The sequence below is a fragment of the Furipterus horrens genome, unplaced genomic scaffold, assembly GCF_987537825.1.
Source record: "Furipterus horrens unplaced genomic scaffold, mFurHor1.1.pri manual_scaffold_7, whole genome shotgun sequence".
NCBI classification, from domain to species: Eukaryota; Metazoa; Chordata; class Mammalia; order Chiroptera; family Furipteridae; genus Furipterus; species Furipterus horrens.
The window spans coordinates 12,692,770-12,710,415 of record NW_028327177.1 but is presented as its reverse complement, the minus strand read 5'-3'; the positions used below and the strand labels follow the sequence as shown (position 1 = coordinate 12,710,415).

General features: G+C 40.7%; 1 protein-coding gene across 1 annotated transcript in view; it reads left to right on the top strand.

Annotated features, from left to right (window-relative positions):
* Positions 1–13,620, top strand: part of COL14A1 (collagen type XIV alpha 1 chain) — a 184,933-nt gene extending 171,313 nt beyond the window's left edge. Inside the window, exons 46-48 of the mRNA XM_090283415.1 lie at positions 9,924–10,001; positions 11,527–11,682; positions 13,304–13,620. Coding sequence (XP_090139541.1) covers positions 9,924–10,001; positions 11,527–11,682; positions 13,304–13,383 — 314 coding nt within the window. The 3' untranslated portion in view covers positions 13,384–13,620. The remainder of the gene's footprint in view (positions 1–9,923; positions 10,002–11,526; positions 11,683–13,303) is intronic.
* Positions 13,621–17,646: the final 4,026 nt, after the last annotated feature.

The window sequence follows — 17,646 nt, the reverse complement described above, 5'->3', positions numbered from 1 at the left end:
CAAACTAGGAGATGATAAATGCTAACCGAGTAATGTTGAAAGTAAAATTTGTCTGAATTTAGACCTCCCATGACCTTTGATAAGAAAGGGTCCTAGCATTCATCAGGTAACTATTTGATAAATTATCAGTTGCTTAGCACGTTATTAATGCCCATAAAAATCTAACGAGATCAGTATTCTCCCCAGTTTTAGGTGAGAAAACTGAGGCTCAACTGATTGTCAATTGTCCAAGGTCACTTAGCTGAACAATAGGGGACCAGAATTTAAATCCAGATCTGTGTGATTCCAAAGTATCTGTGTTTGGATAGCCTGGGGACATCTATGACCTGGGAAATGACCTGCTTGGAGATGAAGCCAAGTGATCTGTTGGAGAAATGTGAATGTGATCAAAACCTTTGGGCATTTGACGTTTCTTCTATGATTGCAGCATGTGCCTGGGCTATGTCAGAGTCCAGGTAGAGGAGTTACTTATAGGGATACTGGCCATGGGTCTGGGAGTTTGGGGTGTACCTATAGGTGTTCTAGTGTCTCCCCCTGGGGGCAAGTCAGGGAAAAATCGGGAACACAGCAATTCAATCCCGTTCTACTTCTATTATCTTAGAAAAGAAACCATTTGTGATGTTGCTTTAGCTGGAAGGATCATGAGAGGTGGAAAGCGTGGGGTTTGGGGCATCAGTCATATGTGGGTAAGGGTGCTAGTTTTGCCACTTATTCGCTATGCCAATTTCAGTTGCTTAGTCTTACAACATAATCGTTGTAGATCTTTATTCATTCCTCTAACCAGCACTGACTGAGCACCTAGTACACATCAGGCATGGTGCTGGGTGTTTAGGAAAGAGAAGTAAATGGGACATACATTTCCTGCCTTCATGAGCCTAGCATAGAGGCAGATATTAAACAAAAAACACATGAATAGTTTAATATCAGTTGTTATCAGTCCTATGAACAAGTGCAGGGTGCTGTATGAGCATAAAAGAGGGGACTCTGACAGTCTGCTGATGTTTTAGCTGAGTGAGACCTGAAAGTTTAAGAGTTTGGCATGTAAATAAAGAGAGTTAGAGGAAAACATACTAGGCAGAGACACCAGCAGCGTGTACAAAGGTCCTGAGATGGGAAAGGACTTGAAACCTTTAAAGCCATGGTTCTCAACCTTAGCAAACATCTTGCTCCCTTTCTGTAACAAATAATTTTGCAACATCTCTCCTACTGTTCCAAAATGAAATTCACAGATAATAAATATAACCTATCTTCACACATAATTTTTAAAACTAGAATGCTCTCTAGTGTAATATAAAACAGGAAAAGGGAAGTAATTTATAGTCTAATAATTTTTTCCAAGAGGCAAATTCTCAGCATGACAATACTGAAAACATAATGAAGAGGTCAGAATGAACTTATATTTAAGAATTATTGAGCACGCAACAGCTACAAATCCAGGTTGATATAATTGAGCTTTATCAACTACTTAGTTTTTGTAAATTTGTGTCTATTGTGTTCACAGTGAAGGTCTACTGAGATAGCAAATACCTCATTGGGATTATGCAAAGAAATGTAAATTACCTCCTCCTACTTTTCAGGCACATGTTCCTGGGTTAGCAGATCTCTTGCTTTCCCATTATATTTGTTTTCCTTACTAAGGCCTTCTCTGGAAAAGCCTTCCAATACTGACTGTCCCCTGAAACTAGTTGATTGTGAGTGTGTCTTTCTCCACCCAGTGCCTGGAAAAAGTTCGGTGGAAATGCCTGAGAGGTATCATTCCAAAGACTTTCCCCATTGGACCTCATTGGTTCCTACAGATGTCATTAGCCATTTACATTTACTCTGTAGAATCAAATATTTTGGGTGCTGAAGAGCGCTAGTCACTCCAATGTTATTATTGAGGATGAAAATAAAAATCGTGTTGGACTGTCATCCCTAATCAAAAGAAAATTTCCTGTTTTGTTTACTACCTGGATTAATTTTTTGTTCTTTGAGGACAAAATCCCTGAAGGGCTTTTGAAGTGGGAAAATGATACCCGTCAAGCATTTCCTGCCATAAATGGTCGCATGTCTAATGATTGAGGAAAGAGAGACAAGATTTGAGGATCTGATTTTTATTACTCCTAATGTTCTGTGGTTAACTCGAAAAAGATGGATTTCATTTCAGACCATGAGAAAAAGGGGAAGGAAGGAGGGAGGGTGAGAAGATGAATCGCAGCTGAACCCCCCCAGGCAACCACAGGTAGAGCAGTCATGAGCCAACCTCTGGTTGCTCTACACCAACGACAGCCCCTTGCAGAGACAGAGAAATGGCAGTCAGGGCAGGGTAAAAGCTGCAGGTTCAGGATGCTAAATCTGCATCCCTAATGCGCACGCCTCAATTCACTATGAATCAGTTTGGCTGAGAAGTCCAGAGAGAAAACTGGATCCTAGATTCATTTAAAGCTGAGAGAGAGAGAGAAGTAAGGTTCTTATGTTCAATATTCCAGTGGTTGAAAAGAGCTGTTGGCACTGATGATCCTTTTGGCAGAAAACTTTGGTCACAAGTTCAGAATGAAAGCACAGCAGTCGTGAGCCAGGAATGCCTCAGTGGTAAGCATCTGTGCAACTTCTTAGTGACCTTTGCATCCTGCTTTAATTCCTGGAAAAGTTATTTTTATGGGACAGATTAACTTGATTAAAGAAAGAGGGATGGTAGAGCTCTCATAATAATTTGCTGGTCGTTGCTTAAATATTTACAAGTCTTCCCTGTGTGATCTTGTGTTATCATTGATATGGTGTTGTGTGAGACATCGTCTTTTCATTGCTGTTAAAACTTTGCTGGAATACATATTGGCCTTCTTCCTCTCCTGCTTCCCCATCCCCTCCTCTCATCTTCTGAGATGAACTCCAGAGAAACAAAGATAGCGTGTTCTCTTCTCTCACCCGGTATTTTTATCTGGTAAAGTCCCATTTGAATGTCCTTTGGAACAAGACCTTTCGCTGAAGGTTTGATGGATTGTGTTTTCCTAATATATAGTAACTTTAAGGCAAGGAATGCTCTTTCTCTTTTCCTCCTTGTATCATCTTTTATTTCAGAGGGTTTTTTTCTTATTACAAAGTGACTCTGCATTCATCATGGCTGTAGAGAGAAGCTCTATGTGTTAGTGATCTATAATAATGTAACAAGTTACCCTAAAACAGTCCTTTAAGAGAACAGCGCATATATGATCATGGTTTTTATGGGTCAGGGATTCAGGAGTGGTTTAGCTGGGTGGTTTTGGCTCAGGCTTTTGCATGACATTGCAGTCAAGATGTTAGCCAAGCCTGCAGTCATCTATCTGAAGGCTTGACTGGATCTGGCAGACCTGCTTCCAAGATGGCTTACTCACAGCGCTGTTGGCAGGAGTCTCGGGCCCTCCCTCACTACTCCAGTCACATTTAGCTTGGGGAGGCGGGGGGTCCCTCCACAGGAGTTCTTGAATGTTCTCAAAACATGGTGGATGCTTTCCTCAGAGCCAAGAGAGACAGCAGAGAGGAGTTCACAATGCCTTTCTGTGACTGGTCTCAGAAGGCACAAGCTTTTACTTTTGGCACATTCTGTTAGGAGGGCGTCACTTAGCCCAGTCCACACTCAAGTGGAGGGGAATCTGGATGTACATGTCGAAGAGGGGAGCATCACAGAACTGGTGAATATGTATTTGATCACACTCTTCTAAATCAAACCAAGGCCTCTTTTCATTCCTAAGAATGATTTCCAAGCAGGCTGACTTCTGGGACACTTGTACAAGTTTGGCTCACTCTGGGTCTACCTGTTTTCACTATTTAAATGGGTATTTTTCTCTTCCACCACCTTTAAGTTATTCAAATGCCAGATGGAACTTTATAGAGAGAAATATAAGCTATAGATTTAAGCACCATGAAAGAGTAGCTAGCGCCTACTGGAAAAATGTTTCTGTAGACTGACTTTTTTTGTATTCCTGCTTCTGGAATGAACTGTAATCAGGATAAAACCATTTTCCAAATAAACACAAAGAATAATTTTTAAAAAGCAACTGACAAACTAAAATTACCCTCAAATTGTGTTCTTCTCCCTCTGTAGTTAGTAGAGTATGCTATTACAATAACAAAAAGCTGTAACTGGTATTTTGTCTTCTTTTTGCTGTGAAAGGTAATATAATTGTTTCTGTAGCTTTAAAATTTTTTTGAAACCCTTAACTGGAGGGTTCGTGGAGTAGGTCTTAGCAGATTCCTCACGCTGAATTTCAGTCACTGCCTGGGGTAGTGGGGTTGTGCCAGAAACACTCTTCAGGGCCAATGCCATCTCGGTATGATATCTTTGTGTGGTCCTGGTTCATATTTTCTAGCCAAACTGAACAGCTCAGGGCTCCAGGTATTAGTCAGCTTTTGCTGCATAACAAACCACAAAAATCTTGGTAGCATACAATAAATATTATTCATCACATATCTGTGGGAAGTGGAGACAGCTCTGTTCCGCTGGGGCCCTGGCTGGAGGTGAAATATGAAATAGCCCCCCATTCTTCCTGTGGCAATTGCAGAAACAAAACAGGGCCACCCAGCTTCCCAGTCATGTTGCAGGCCTCTGTTCATGTCATTGCCACTAACATCTCATTCGTCAAAGCGAGTCACATGGCCAAGCCCAAATCCAAGGGCTAGGGAAATGAAAGAGTCCTAGCATGCGAATGGGAGTATAATTCTATTGTAAAGTAGTAAAGAATTTAGGCCACTAATTCAGTTTACCGTGTTCTTCATACATGCCTTTTCCTTTCCTACCACACTCAGTGCTGATCCCTATTATACCCTGTTCTTATACCCCTTCTTTGATCTTCACATGCTCTTTTCACTCCCCAGAACCCGCTTTCTTCCTCTGGCTCATTCATACTCAAGCTTCAAAACTCATCTTGAGTTTCCTCTGCCAGACTTCTTCTTCATGTGGTTTATTTGTTTGGCCCGTGTATTTGTTATTTCTATGCTGCCTTATTCCAACTGAATTAGACTCAGTAAGGTCTTCCTCATTTGTGCTTCTCCTTCCCCAGGCGCAGACCTCCAACCACAACATTTTCTTATTATATTGTAATTGTTGATGTACTTGTGTTTCCTTGGGATGGTGCCTTTCATCTCTGTATCGCCCCACAAGGAGTCTGAACAAATAGTCACTTGATAAATGAATAGATGACAGATCCCTACCTCATTAGCATGGGAAACACATCATTTAGCACCCAGGTAGAATATACAGTAGAATATACTTTCTTGAATGATTCTTTAATGATTTTATTTCCATTAATCTATCTCACCAATGAGGCTACATGCTCCCCAAAGACCAAACTTAATGTCTCTTTTCCTTTTATTCCTCATAATACCTGAAATACAATAGTTATTTCATGAGTCAGAAATGATTTATGTTGTTGATTACTACTAGCTTTTTGGCTGCCATTCCTCATTCACCCTAGAGCCATGATATAAGCAGAAACCCATGTGCTTATAGTACGTCAATCGTAAGACATCCTGTTAATAGTCAGTTACTGCCAAGTTGACAATGTCAGCATTATCTTCAACTCATCATCATATAAATTTAGCCATAAAAGTAAGGTGAGATTTTTAACTAGGAGTTATAGTTATAGTGATTAGGAAATGCATATAACATAGCAAATGCATGGGACATTTCAGTGCTCCAGTGTAAGTGTGTCTAATTTAGATGTCTGTGATCAAACATCAAAGGACTTCCTGAATATATTGCCTGGGGTGCAGGGGGGAGAAAGAGAGAGACAGATCGAGAGGAACTTTCTTTTTTTTAAATGTAGGAACGTTCCTTGCCATTTTCTTTATTTCTGGCCTTGAACATAAGCAAGAGAATTGGCAAGATAACATGTACTAATTTGTATGATAAAACTAAAGCTGTTTATGTTAGCTTTATAAACCATTTTCATTGAATTTTTGACATGAATTTTAAAGCAATAAATATAATAAGTGTACCAAAATGCATTTGTATATTTGGTGAAAACATACATAGAATAGATATACGTATTCATTAACCCTTTTCATTTTCATTGGCTGTTGATTTAATTTTGACGTTAAATTACTATGTGACTATAGCAAAGTTGTTTGACTTTTCTGAACCTCTTTGCTGGTTTAGAAAAACATAAGGATCCTAGCTAGATATAATTTGTATTTTTTTCTTAATGATGGATTTCTCATGCTTATTAAGAAGGGCTGTCGGTCATAACACATTTTGTTTTAAACTCTGCAGACCCTGACCTTACCCCAATGCCCTCATATAACTCTTCTTTTCCAGGAGTGCAGAGTGTCGTATCACTTTGCAGTTCTGCAAGGCATGATGACCAGACCAAACTCTAAGTTAATAATCATCGTCTGGTTGAATATTCATTCTGAACTTGAAATGGTCATTTTTCTAAGCCATAAACATTGGTTCATTTTCTTGTTAACTTTGGATTATTTTTATTTTTCCTAATAGTCAATGCTGGAGGAGCCATCACAATTTTGAAACTGGAAGTGATAAGTTTGCATTTGACCTGATATCCTTATTATGTCCTTCTATAAGGTCACAGTATCAGGGGCAAAAGTAGGTGGATAAAAAGTCAGGATTCCTGGTGCCAATTCTTACCCCTCTTCCTATTTGCCAATCACCTCAGTTGTGAACAGTCAGCCTGCAAACAGCTACCCAGGTTTGGTGTGCATAGACCAGCTGTGCATGGACTTATTTCCTCTCTCCCTTCCCCCTCTACAATCTGCCTGCTCCCTCCTTCATGTCCCCCCTCCCTGCTGCCCTTCCTCCCTCCTTTCACTGTCCTAATGGCAGTGTGTCTAATTTAGATGTTTGTGGTCAGAAGACCAAGGGACCTTCTGCCTACATTACTATGGTACAAAAACCCAAATTGTAAAATATTCTGTGGTCTTGCTCTTGATCTGGTTAGATGCATAGCTCCAGATTAGATGAAACAAGAACAAGCAATGCAATGGGTCAAGGTGCCAAAGAAGGTGCTGATAATATGGCAGCAAAGAACTCATTCGTTTGTCCCTTTGGTCACTCACTAAATATTGATTATGTACTATGTGGAAGTCTCCATAGGAGTGTTGGGGACATAGCCATGAATAAGGTAGATGACCCTTGCCCTCTCAACAGGCTCTTGCCTGTCATGGTGTGGAGAAGCTTTGAGTTGGGTCTTGAAGAATGAGGAGTATTGATAGAAACAGCCAGGTGAGAAGGGTGTGTCAGAAGGAGGGAATATCCCATGCAGTCGGGAGTCCCAGTGCCACTTAACTCTGGTGACTGCATCTCAGCACCAAGTGCCCCATCTTGGGTCCTCACAAAGAGGGAAATCCTTATGGGTGATGACTGAATTTTGTCTGTGAAGAATGGCTGTGCCCAGACTCCGTTGACTTCTGTCACCTCATGGACAGTCACAGGCTGACATTTTAGGACATTTGATTTCCCTTCTTTTAATCAAGGCCTAGAAGGCTTATCAAAACATTTCCAGATCTATTTTTAGAGATCTACAGTCTGTAAGCTTAGTCTTTAATTTCAGTTCCCATCTTAGGTACTTACATATTGATTTTAAATATTTTTTTAATTCCAAAAATAGATTTATAAGTGAACACAAGGACAAATATTTATATATTAGCCTATCTCTAGTCAAATCATAACTTCAAGGATAATAAAATCTAAAATTCTCTGATGATGTATAATTGTATTCTTAGATTTATTTATTTTTTTTAGGGTATTTTGAGGGGCTGGAATAGTTTCTTGAGGCTTTTCTGCTCTTGATTTGCATTACAAATAATATCAAATTCCACTTGGTTTTATCTACATAACTTAGAAAATTAAAACAACTAGACTTTCTACTTCTCAGTCTTCTCCACCTTTTGCTTTCTTTATGAATGAGCAAAGGGTAAGTCAGGAGACTTTTATTGGGTGGTTCTTCCTGAGAATACTTCCCTGGACATCCTAGGCAGCCCAATGGTCTACATCTTCTACTTGTGGAGAAGCCATGTTGTCAATGCTGATCCTTGAGGACTGTAAGCTCATGGGAGGTCTCTGAGTCACCCTGCAGGTAATCATGAGCAGCCTGGCATTAGTCATTGGTGTATTTTATTGCGTTCCCTGTGGGGAAGGTGACTCTGATTCTAACAGAGGACGCGGTTTCTACTAAACTCCCAGATGCACATCAGGGCAGACTCATTTGCAAGTGAGGGAGCACCTACCAGCTAAAAAGTACTCACTTTAATTATTAACTAATTAGCTACTATTTTAGCTAATTGGGTAATACCCAGTGGACATACTCAAGGTGGTTTTCTGTCTGAACAACTTGACTAGCAATCGAGCATTACAAGTTGGCTAGTCTGAGTAAGTCGTGTGCTTTTTAAAGGCAGACTTGGTGGTATTTTACTTTTGAGAACTCACTCTCTTCCTTATCAGTTTCTAAGAGAAGAATCGGGCCAGAAAGAGGTGATCATAGGCTCAGAGGTCTGTGCCTTGCCGTCCTTCTGCTGTGCTGGTCTTTTTTGAGCTGAGAAAACCAAAGCCACATGCAATAGGCATGTGTGCTGGGAAGCATAGCAGTGGGGGGAGTAGCCCTGAGGATGAATCACAAGGAAGAAGGTCTTTTAAAAAGATGCCAGGATACCTTGACCCTAACAGGTGGTCACAAGGAACACGGCAGTCACCAAAGCTTCAAATCAAGGGACAATTACGTGCATCAGTTATGATTACACATATCTTGCAGAAAGAATGATTAGTGGCTCATGAGTCTTTTTTTGTTTTTTGTCAACCAATTCCAGAGCAGGTACAATATGAACACATTTTTTTCTGGAAGTTATAAGCCAAGGTGTAAAAAGTGGTAATTTTCAAGGACTGGGGTTCTTGTATATTGCGTCTTCTAATCTGTCTACATTGAATATGTGCTGCGTTTAATTAGGAAAAAAAGTTATTTGTAATCTTAAACATTTTAAATCACTTGCGTGTCTGCCACCTCTCAACTTGGTTATCTTCATTTGTTTATGTTCCCTTCTAGATTTTGTCAAATCACACAATTTCTCCGTTAAGTGTAATTACATAGAGATGTAGTTCCACGTTTTGCTATTTCAAAGCACTGTTGCACATGAAAAATAGACACCAGAGACCTTCTGTGATGTGAGTCAGGGTCACCCAGACCCCAGGCTGATGCAACTGTCTCTCGGACAGATTGGGCCTGAACACAGCAGGCTGTCACCTGTCCAACAATCTTGCGATAGAACCTGCTTAGACAACGAGGTGTCAGAATATATATGCTTCTTTGTTCTTTTGCACGTGAAAATGTATAGTTTGTTAATAGCACCATAAGATATTTGGAATCAGAAGTCTGTTTTGTGGAAAAGACACATGAATAGGTTTAGATTTTTATGGGGCTGAATCAGCCAAATCAAACACAGGCTTTCCTGAAGCTTCCAAGTTTTTCATGGAAACTCACGCTCTTCGGAACGTTGCTGCCTAATTATGCTTCATGCCTTTTGCAGATACATTACAGGGTGGGCCAAAAGGAAAATGTTAGACATGTTCACTTGTGACTTCTATTGTGTTATTTGTGGAGTGCCAACTGCACACATCGAATGGCCGGGTGCGTGCAAAGATAGAGGCCAGCTCTTGGCAGGCTGAACCGCTTCAGTACGAAGGAGGAAGATAATCTTGCAGTATTGCAAATACAGACTGCATGCTCAGATACAGAACCAGCCTCCTGTATGTGGCTGTGCAAAAGTCACCAGTGTCAGGACTTAATTTAAAAGTCCCATGGTAACCATCACCAGACCAACACACATCATTGTCCCATTAGAGTTTTTCTTTGAAATGCAGAAAAAAGGACTACCAGATTTCATTTTAAAGAGAACTTTTTATTTTTTCTCCTTCTCCTTCTCCTCTTCTTCCTCCTCCTCTTTCTTCTTTTAATAAACAGGTCTAACTGGTATCAAGGGAGAGAAAGGAAATCCAGGCATTGGAAGCCAAGGTCCAAGAGGACCCCCTGGGCCAACAGGTAAATATTCTTACCTAACAGAAAATTGCAAATGAAAATCCTCAATCCTTATATCCACTGGCTATTACACAAGAAGAAAATGGCCATGTTAAATCCTTGTATCTAACTGGAATGGCTGTATCTCTCATTCATTTTGTTAAGAGGCCAATTTGTTAGTAGCAGTCCTCCTAATACAAGCTCCCAAAGTTACAGTGCATTTCAGATCTTATTAGTTTCATGAATTAGGCTAGGCGAGGCTAGGCTGTAATAAAAAATGTTTAGTGGATTGGCACCATACAAATTTATATCATACGCATGATATAGAGTTTGATATAAGATGATTCCCCCCATTTGGAACAAAAGGTCCCCAGGAGAAAGATAAAGGGTGTCTATCAGCTCTCAAATTCCTAAATGAAGACTTACATAAGTCACTTGTCATATTTCACTGCCTGGGGTCAGTTACATAGCTCCAACTGGCCTGCAGGGGAGGCTCAAAATCTAAGGGAATGTGTAGATATTTGATGGGCACTGGTAGTTTCTGCCACCGTGGTAATCTCGCTGAATGAGTTTGTGTAAAGTTTGAGTTCTGTGTACATTACTAGCTGCTTTCATAATAGTTTTCAGATGATCATACTCATTATTATAAATATAAGTTTGCAATTCTACTGGATATTTGCAGACCTGGTCTTAGGCACATTGAGTCAAATGCTTTATAGACTTTTCTTTCCAACCTAATAATTATTTTGGAAAACGCTTTTTTTTAGGAGAGATTCCTAATGCAATCGATTCATTTTGAGTGTAAATACTTCTGTTGTTTGAGATAGTATAACTGATCCAGCATCATGAGTTACACGGAATGGAGGCTGGTGAATGTTAATGAAATGAAACTGAATGTGTTTGAGAGCCACAACTGTTTTTAAATATGTTTGTAACTTAGATGTTGGTTCTAGTTGAAGAATTTTATTTCTAGTTGAAAAATTTCTCTTAAATACTTTTGGAATTCAGGCTTAGAAACCAACAAATGTAAAAACAAACAAACAAACAAACAAAACCTAACAATCTTTATAAATTCACAGAAGTGTTCATCCCCATTTTCACGATAAGTTCTCAGTGATGCAAACCAGCCTAAAAGCATTTTGGATTAGTATATTGGGTCCAATTTTAAACATTTTCTCTTTCTTGTGCAGGATAATTTCTTTGAGGCACAGACTAATTTTTTTCAATTATCTGGGGCCGTTAACCAGTGCAGATGATGAGGTTGAGAGCAAGTGTGTTTGTGTGCATTGGATTTGTGTTGGGAAACAGATGCCCTGTAAAGAAAACAAGGTTGAGAGTGCTATATTCCTTCTCCTTTAATATCCAAAAGGTGATAGAAAAGAATAGCTTTTGTTTCCAGCTTTTTGAGCTGATTAAAAGCATTGTCCCAAGAACTCCATGAGTACAGAGAGTGGTTGCTTCTTGTAAGAGTTAGTTTGCTTCTTGGTGGTCTCAAAACTCACCCTGTGGTGGTCAAAGTCCAACTGCTTTCATTGTGGGTACTTTTTAGGACCTGCTGGGGAGAGTCGGCAAGGCAGCCCGGGGCCCCCTGGCTCCCCTGGACCTCGGGGTCCACCAGGTCACCTGGGGGTGCCTGGGCCACAGGGTCCTTCCGGCCAGCCTGGATACTGTGACCCCTCTTCATGTTCTGCCTATGGCGTGGGAGGTAAGTGCCAGCCTCTGTGGGCTTTGAGCAATGTTTTGCTATAATTTGTACCATAATAGTGAAGGGGCACTGTGAAAAATAGACCAATATTGGAGGGAAGCAGAACTTACCTTACATTATCCAGAGGCATCTTCTATGAAGTGCAAATTACTTTCAAGTTTACCTCTTTAAAAACCAGAAGAAGAAGTTCAAAATAACAGCACCTCTAAGTCTTCCTTGTTTCCAAATGGCAATTCACACAGACTAGGCCTCTGACCTCATCGTTGGTCACTGGGGGACATGTAAGAACATTTTTGGGGGCCGCTCAGTCTATGTTACTGCTGTGGTGTGGCCATGATGTCTCGTAAAATACTAGTCTTGTTTGGAGGAAACCTCACACTTAGAACATCACTGGGATCCCCTAGGCACTTGGGAGTGACATCCTGCCCACCACATGCATCAATGCCCAAAGATTGTTTTAAGAAGGAACAAAAGAGGTCACGCTGTCCCGACCTCATTACTAACTCCTGGAATGAGATTCTGAAAAGATGGTGCTTCCTAAAAACATCTGCAGGCTGCATGCTCGTGGCTTGTGTGCTGAGACATTTTCTGACATACTCATTCTTGGAAGCATCGAGAGAGATTCAGAGACTGCTTTGAGGCAATGAGCTAATCAGTCAATAAATTTAACTTTTCTGCTTTAGGAGGAATTGAACCTTATTTGCCAGAGGAATTGGTCAGAGTTTTGCTGATGTGTTTTTCTCTGTTCATCTCTTCCCTCCCTGTTCTCTCAAATCTCCCTGTCCTTTATTAAGATCTGATCCCTTACAATGATTATCAGCACTGAAGTGGAACTACTCCACTCCGATGACATTGGCCTGGGACATTGGCTACGGATACAGAACTGTCCTGTTGACCACCAGCACCCAGCCCCCCGCCCCTAACAAAGGGCGCTCTGCTTCCCTGCCTCACCTGCTTCCCTTTCCACCCACTGTCACATCTCTAGTCTTCCATGCTCACCACACACCTCATGTTAATACCAGAACCTAACCAATTCACCTGCCAATTGTAATAGAAACAGACTGCTCCATATCGGCTTGGATATAGGTGTATGATGGTGTATCAAGAATTTACCCCAAACTCCCCTGTGTGAAGGCCCAGTAATAAAGTTACTTATATGTGCCTTCTCCTCTACTCTGTCCCCACACGACATTGGTGGGCATCTTTCTGCCGGACCACCCTACGCCGTTCTTCCTCTTATCACCTAACCTGCCTACTGCCCCCTGGTGGTGGACTTCTAACATGAGATCGGTTTTTAAATTTTATTTTTCCTAAGTCGGCTGAGTTTTCAGGGTTCCTTTTGTAAATAAAACACGTACTATTTAATCATTTGGCTGTGATTCTAGTTTTGTAACCATGTCTGTAATGTATCTGTCCCTTTCTTCTTTTACTAACCGTCTGAAACTTCACGGGTAAGGAACAGTCATGTGGTGGGTAAAGGTCGCTACTGCTTTCTACCCAAGCAGGATACCTCTGTAGTTTAATGAGCAAACCTACATCTCTTCGGACCCACATGAGGGGAGAATATCAGTTTATGGTTTCTGGGTCCTATCAAGTCCCCACCCCCACTCTTCCTCTCTAGCTCCCCATCCTGACCAGCCGGAATTCACTCCTGTCCAAGATGAGCTGGAAGCCATGGAACTGTGGGGCTCTGGGATATGATAGCCTCCTGAGAAATGTGAAGAGCGACTGCAAGAACACTTCAGGGACCCTGTTCAAGCAGAATGTCATTATGTGGTTTGTATACTACCTTTTAGGGGCTGGGTCATCAGCCTAAATCTCCTCCTTGGATACTGCTATTATTGACAAAAAATTATATTAAAAATCTCCTTAATCTGTGACACCATACAGTTGATTTTTCTTTGTTGTTTTAATGACGTGCCAGATTTTTTTTTTTTTCCTGAGAAGAGTGCTCAGAGGAAAATGGGGAGAAAAAAAAAAAAAAAGAACTTGGAATCTTTTCTGTATTAGATTTTCTCAAGTCCTAATGTGCAACGAGACAGGTGTGATTGTATTCAAGGGCCCTAGCAGAATAGGAATTTAAAGAGATTCAGTATGCCATTTATCCCTATCCCGGGTAGCCTTGCTGAAAAGAAAAAGGGATATTATTGGAGAAACTACCTCTTGCTTAATTGACATGTCCAACCCTGAGATCACTTGGTGACTAGCTTCACTGCTATCCAAGAATATATATCATAGAGATCCTTCCTGAATTTGGTGATATTAAAAAACAGATTTAGTTTCACAGTGGTTTTTGACATGTACCATAATGACTTTCCGCCAGTTCTAATACAAACAGATTCAATTTGTGTAGCAGTATTCCAAGGCTTGCCCTCCTTGTCTACATGGCTTACTTTGTACATGCAGACAAGTTTTTGCAAACCTGTTTGCATCCTCTTTTGTAAGCAAATAAAAAATTTAAAACAATGTGTGTGGACTCTTTTTACTGTTGTCACTTTAAACTGAGCAGTTTTAACCAGAAAAATAAGAGTTGCTTTCCTTCAGACAGATATTCAAACATTCATTCATTCATTCTGTGTGTAGTATGAAGGTTAACAGAAGAAGCAGTTGACTTGAAATTCATTCACTTGTAACCCACCCAAACAAGCGATGGCAGTAAAAATGCAAGACTGATGCTAAATAAATGTTGACCAAGGGCTGACTTAAAGAGCCCATATAGCTTCTGGAATTAAAAAAAGAAAAGCCTGAAAACTCTACAAGGCAGAGAGTAAGGTAGATTCTAAAAGATTCTAACCCCTAAACCATAATTTAGCTTTTGTTCACAAAGGAAAAAAAAAAATCTAAATTTGAGAAAGACTTGGGTCCTATTATTTACTGTTGAAAATAGAAATGAAAGAGCACCATACACTTCAGGCATGCTCTTTCTTCCTATAGCATCTTTCTAGTAACAGCTAATTTTAAATAGTAGAAATGGGGTCAGTTATAACCAGAAGCTGGATCCTTCACAGATCAAGAAGATCTTCTGACCTTCTTTGGTTCCCCTCACCACAGGGTTCTTGACCTTTCTAGCCAAAGGATTCAAGCAGTGGGATCTACTTGTGGGCCTTTGGGGATCCCAGCTAAGAGTTTTGGGCACCTTGGCAGGAAGGAGAGAAGACCATGAGCAGATAACCGACAGATATTCCCTTTTAGTTACACAGCACGATTCCATATGGGGCCAGCTGGGGTGGTGAAGGGAAAAGCTTGGGCAAGGTGGATCAGGAAGCCTGACCCCACTCCCCTGAGAGAGAGAACTTCCTCCTTAAGGGACTGGGGTCTGCCACCAGTCACCTCATACCTTTGTGTCTTAGATTTCTTAGTCTTCTTACATGTGAGTAGAGAAGGGATCTCCTATATGCTTCAGTTTTGGGTCCTTGGAAATTCAGTCTAAAAAGGTGTCATTCAAAAGACTCTCAAGGTTTGTTATAAATGGTGAAGGATCAACCATTAGAGGTTTTAAGCTGTTCATATCACTCTTGAGTTGTGCAAATATACTTGGCTTTGATTTTACTTGGTGATCTAAAGTTGTTTGTTTAAGCGACAGGAAGGTTTCATTAGTTTGGAATGTGTCATCCCTTGGACCCAATATATCAGATTTTTATTGAGTGAAATGTTCAAAATACAAAGTGTAATTCAGATTCAGAGTTTTGTGTTTACAGTACATTGCCTTGTAATAAAGTCTGATTTTGAATTGCATTTTTATTGATTTGCCTATTTTGGCAGGAATATACTTATAGCTTAATTTAAAGTTTATACCATTTCTGAAAGTAATAAAGCATTGTTTCACTAAAAAGATATTAATCTTCAGAACTTTTCATTACTTCGGTTAGAAACTCAGTTTCTTTGGGGACTAATTATTTTAAGATAGTATTTTGTATTCAGATGAGCTTCCATTTAATTCCAGGACAACTCTCCCTGCCTCTTTGTTTTCAATCTCTGCTGCCTCACCTCATCCATCCTTCTATAACCAGCAACTGTTTTATTTGTAATTTGTTATTTTATTTATTTATTTGTTTATATAGAGAGGGGAAGGGAAGCAGAAGGAGAGGGAGAGAAACATCATTGTGAGAGAGAAACATCATTTGGTTTACTCTTGTACACGCCCTGACTAGGGATGGAACTCGCAACCCAGGCATGTGCCCTGACTGGGAATTGAACCTGCAACCTTTCGCTTTGTGGGATGATGCCCAACAAACTGAGTCACAGCAGTCAGGGCCCAGGAACTGTTTCAGTTCTGGGGATAAATCCATGAACAAGAGAGCTGTGGCTTGTCCTTATGGGGCTTCCTCTCTAGTACTGGAGAAGGACAGGAAACAAGTGAACAAATAAGCAAAATTAATTTCACATTGTGATGAATAGTAAGACAGACACAGGAAAAGTGCTGAGACAGGAATATGAAGAGGTACAAAGGCGCATCTGCTTCCACTGGGTAGACAGAGAAGGCTTCCTGGATGGCCTGACATTTAAGTTGACACATGAAGATAAGAAAAGGTGTGGGAGGAAAATTCAAGCTCAGATCTTATCAAATACAAAGGCCCTTTATCAGGAAAGTGTTTGTCATGTTCAAAGAACAAAGAAGGTCAATATGGCAGGAGAGGAATGGAAGAGTGAGCAAGGTAAGACTGGAGACCGGAGCCAGCAGGGCTGTGTGCACCAAGTTAGTGATTTAGATTGTAAGTTCCATGAAAAACAATTGATAGATTTTCAGCGGAAGAGTGTCATGATCTGGTGTATGTTTTAACTTAGTGAAGGGAAAATTGCTCTTCCAATGAGCCATGTTATTGCACTTCTGAGACTGTCCCTGAGCAGTTACTATCACCCAGGCCTTCTCCAAGGGCATTAAATTTGCACCTGTTAGGCTGGGCTATGTCATGCTGTGCAAACAACCAACACTAACATCTCAAGAGTTTAGCACGCCCTACCTCTATTTCATGCTCACACGAGTGAGCAGGACAGCTGTCCCACATGTCTTGGCTCATTGTTCCACACTGCTGCTGTCTTGGACACTTCCCTATCAACACATGTTTCCATGATTGGCATGAGAAGGGAAGAGAGAACATGGAGAATCATTTCATTGTTCTGAGTAAATCACATGGGCACATTCACCTTCATAGGGGTGGAAAAGTACAATCCTTCCCAGTGCTTGGAAGCAGAAGAAAACCAGTAATATTGGTGAGAAGCAATAAAAGCTACCACTTGCGTTTTAACTCATTTGATCATCACAGCAACCCAAGAGCTAGTTCACCCTTGTCCCAACATGGAGACAGAAGAACAGAAAAGTTATTTGCCCAAGGACACACAGCTAGAACTCAAACGTAGGCATTTTGCCTCAAGGGAGCCACTCTTAACCGCTAGGCTACTCTGCCCACATACCGGTGATTCTTAAATGTTAATGGCAAAAAGAGGTGGAGATGGGACTTACTATAAACTAATGAACAACATAGAACCACAGGCATGGAAACACAGAACAGATTGAAAGTGACCAGAGGGGTGGTGGGAGGGGATAATGGTGGAAAGAAGAGGAAGGGACTAGACAAAGAACATGTATGAATGATTCATAAACATAGACAACAGTGTGGGAATTGACTGTGGGAATGGGGGTGTATGGGTGGAGGAGGGCAGAAGGGCAAAATCGGGACATCTGTAATAGAATAACAATAAAAAATAATTTAAGAAACATAAAATAAATAAATCGTGTTGATTTGCATAAAAAACAAAACAAAACAAAACAAAACACAGACTCCTGGACTCAGAGGAATCCCCAAAGATTCTGTTTCAGTCACCTGGGTTGGGAACTTCCCTTTTTTTAAGCAGGCATGTCAGGTGACCAGTGGGCTACAGTTTGAGAACCATTATTTTGAGATTATCCTGGTTGCACAGTGTGAGGCTGGGCTGGAGGGCATCATGGTGGGTGAGCAAATGTCG